Raw genomic sequence first — 4,006 nt, forward strand, 5'->3', positions numbered from 1 at the left:
TATATTTATCTCTTATACTTAAGCTGTATTAATGTGTCTTCCTACTTTGTATGTTAACAATAACACGTACTTTCTATTAAAACAATAATAAAACTATTTTTTATGTATAACTATTGTTTATATTTAAAGAAATGATGAAGTATTAAACCAATGAATAATCATTTGATCAGTTGTTATGACAACTTAAGTCCCTGTTAAATAAATTAGAATAATAAAACGAACAGTATAACATTCATCTTCTATATAAATTCATGTTGATAATGTTCTTTTAACATAAATTTTATATTTTCTTAAGTTTACAATTATTTAATTAACCAAGTTTTCTAAAAAACAAATATGTCCATCATTTTTACTGTTGGGAAAAAAGCTTCAGAAATTGTAAGTAGTACAAGTTCTCCATTGCCAAAAGTACAAAGGGCTCAGTAAGTTGATTTGAACTTTGACTATAAATAAGTCCATGTATTTGCTAGTATGTATATATATACATATATGTTTATTAGACAGTTGACTTTTCTTATGAATATATAGAATTTACTTATAATTTTAATTATGAAAATCGATATTATGAATTTTGAAGCAATTAGTCCCTTTGATAAATTTCGATACTGTAATAAGAAGACGAAGATTATCAGAACTATGTGATATATTAGCGCAATACATTTTGAACAATCTGATCACACATATACTTGTTAAAAACATTTATATATAAAAACAATAGGTCAACTAAACTGGATGTTCTTCACAAATATATGTGTGATCACATTGTTTAAAATGTATTGCGCTAATATATCACATAGTTCTGATAATCTTCGTCTTCTTAGTACATTATCAATATTATGTTTCACATGATAAATTCGTCTACTACTTTTGTGTATCAAAAAATCATATTGTTACTAGGTATGTTCTTGTTTAAAAAAAAAGTATTTAAAGTTATGATATAACCGTAATATAACACGAAAATTGTTATTTGCGTTCAAAGCAAAAAAAACAATAACCAAATAAATGAACGTGAATTTCAAGAAAATGACACGTCAAACTTTGGTCTTGTACATAACTTATGATGAATTTCAATTTTGACTAGTTTCTATGAATAAAATGTGGTTACATTCAAGATTTTCTTTTTCAACGGTTAGAGAAACGAAAAAATGTATATTTCATGTAAAAACATACTGTACAAACAAATTTATGTATTTTATTTAGATTGCCTTTCTGAAGACTTTTTTGTCTAATTTTGAATTCTATTAAACATATTTTACTTAGAGATATATGAATATTTCATAATCGATGCAGTATACTAACTACTAAGGTACTAGGTTGACAGAATGCAGGTATTCAGTCTTTTCTGTTTCTATATCTAATGTCAATTATTGAAAACAAAAATCTTACAGTCAGAAGGGGGTTTTGTGGAAATTTTAGTGATTTTGTGGTTGAAATCATGAGTTAATTGAAGCCAAACCACCATGGAAAACTTGGAGGCACTGGACGGCCGTTTTGTCCTGTCGTGGGACTCCTCAGCAGTGCGTATCCACGATCCTACCTCGCGAGATTCGAACCCGGGACCTACCAGTCTCGTGCCAGAGCACTTAACCGATAGACCACCGAGGCGGCAGTAGCTAAATGGATAACTCGATGGCGTTTGAAGCGAACGGTACTGGGTTCGAGTCCCAGAGTGAACACCAACTCTGAGATACAGATACATCCGGCTGACGATCCGAAATGGGACGAAACGAGCATCGTGGTTTCCACTGCTAACCACTATTCATGCTTTCTTACACAGCTTGTGACTTCAGGCAATATCGAAGCAGTCCGCATAGGATAGAAGTAAACAACAACAAGTGAATATATCTTACAGTTTATTTTATTCACAAATTATATCTGAAGAAAATACATGATGAATTGTATCTCAATATCAAATTTTTACTATGGATTTCTTAATGCTTATGTTTTAATTGGTGAAACCTTGAGTTTCTTTGATGTGATAGTAACAGTAATCGATATTTTATTCGATACATTCATAAGATTTTTTTCTTAGATCATTGTTTTAAAATAAATTTTGTAATAACAACAAAAAATCAAACAAACCATTATTCAGTTACGTCAAACTGTTTATCTATCGATTTTCAGTTTGTGAATATCGTTCATTGTATGGTTATATAATGAGAAATATAACGATTTTTTGATGGGTTGAATAGTTAGACATATATATTTATGTAATCAGTTATTTTACAATGACTTTGTTTACCGACATTGTTACGTAATCATTTTTCAGTCAGGTATTTATTATTTACTTACTTACGCCTGTTACCCCTCGTAAAGGGGCATAGGTCGCCTACTAGCATTATCCATCCGACTCTATCCTGATCAATCCTTTCTAGTTGGTATTCATTCTTTTGATATCTGTTCAACGTGTTCCTTGGTCTTCTTCTTTTCTTTGAATTCCTTACCTTCAGGATTCCAAGCTAGCGCTTGTTTCGTGATGCAGTTTGATGGTTTCCGCAATGTATTTCCTATCAACCTCTGGCGTCTTTACCTAATTTCCTCTTCACTTGGAAGTCAGTTTTTTCTTTTCCACAGTAGATTGTTGATGATGGCATTCGGTTGACGGATCAGGATTATCTTGAGCAGATAGTTTTTTTATGAATATCTGTACTTTTTTGATGGTAGTAATAGTAGTTCTCCAAGTTGCAGCCCCGTACAATAGAATTATCCTGACTTTAATGCTGGTTGAGAGTTGTTTTGAGTTCCATATGTTCTTCAACTGTTAGAATGCGGTCCTCGATTCGCCACTACTCACCTTTACGTCTGAATTTGATTCTCCTTTCTCATCTATGATGCTTTCCAGGTACGTGAAAGATTCAATCTCTTCCAGAGTTTCTTCATCAAATATGATTGAGTAGGTATTCTCTGTGTTGAAATTCAATATCTTGCTTTTCCCGATGTGTATGTCGAGGCCTACTGCCATAAACGCTGCCGCTATACTGGCTGTCTTCACCTGCATTTATTATTGTGTATTGAGCTAGGAATATTTAGACTGAATTAATAGATAAACATCGAAAATAAATTTCTTTTCACTACAAGATTTAGAATTTATAAATTTGAACTAAATGTTAGAGATTGTCATGTTTACTATAATTGTGAGCATCACTTATTTGAAGTTGTTATAAACTAGAGCCATGCTGAACATAAATGGATACATATTGCTCAATCGAATTTAAAAAAAACTTCTGATAATATTAAAGAAGTGCGATACTGAAATGTGTTAAAGTTTAGTTTTCTATCTATTTGTAATACTCTTAAATAATTCTTTGATGACATAAAGAAATCCTATAGAATGGAATATATGTCTGCGTCGGGGAACGCTATTTACAGTACATATAGTTTGTGAGTTTTATTCGGTCTGATGATAGTTTTTCGCCTACTGAGGTCAGTGTGAGATGTAAACTATCCTAACAATTCATTTTTGTATTGATTGTTTAAATCTTTCCATCGATGTTTAGGACTTCAATTGATCAGTCTCTTAAGGGGATAATGGGATGGAGTTTGAAGCGAACGGTAGTGGATCTGAGTCCCGGAATAAACATCAACACTAGTATGCAGGTCCATCTTGCTGACGAATACCAAATAGAACGAAACACCCATTCTGTATAGCACTGCTAGTTACCATCTATCTCTGCTCCCTATCCTCATGATTGTTTTATTTAGTTCTACAACAAATCAACTTTTAGATCGATAAATGATTCGTATCATTAGCTTCTGATAAAGTTAATTATTATACAGGGAAAAAATAAATGTTTTATCCACAAATTGTAACAGACACAATATTCATTATCTCACTTCGTTCTGATAACTTATAGTAGTAAAATCCAAGCATAATTTTATGTAGAAAGTTACAGTAATTATTTGTATTAACTTGTTTCTATACAAATTTAGCATTAAACGAAGTAATAGTTTCTTACTCATTCAAAACAGTTGAGATAATTCATTTAGTATTGTTTGTTTGAATCTT

The 4,006-nt window shown here is 31.4% G+C and overlaps 1 protein-coding gene across 1 annotated transcript in view; it reads left to right on the forward strand.

Moving 5' to 3' along the window:
* Positions 1-336: 336 nt before the first annotated feature.
* The window catches only part of Smp_203720 (uncharacterized protein), a gene marked incomplete at both ends in the record, with an annotated part of 11,735 nt that continues 8,065 nt past the window's right edge, over positions 337-4,006 (forward strand). Inside the window, one exon of the mRNA XM_018789560.1 lies at positions 337-422. Coding sequence (XP_018654992.1) covers positions 337-422 — 86 coding nt within the window. The remainder of the gene's footprint in view (positions 423-4,006) is intronic.

Source organism: Schistosoma mansoni, chromosome W (assembly GCF_000237925.1).
Source record: "Schistosoma mansoni strain Puerto Rico chromosome W, complete genome".
NCBI classification, from domain to species: domain Eukaryota; kingdom Metazoa; phylum Platyhelminthes; class Trematoda; order Strigeidida; family Schistosomatidae; genus Schistosoma; species Schistosoma mansoni.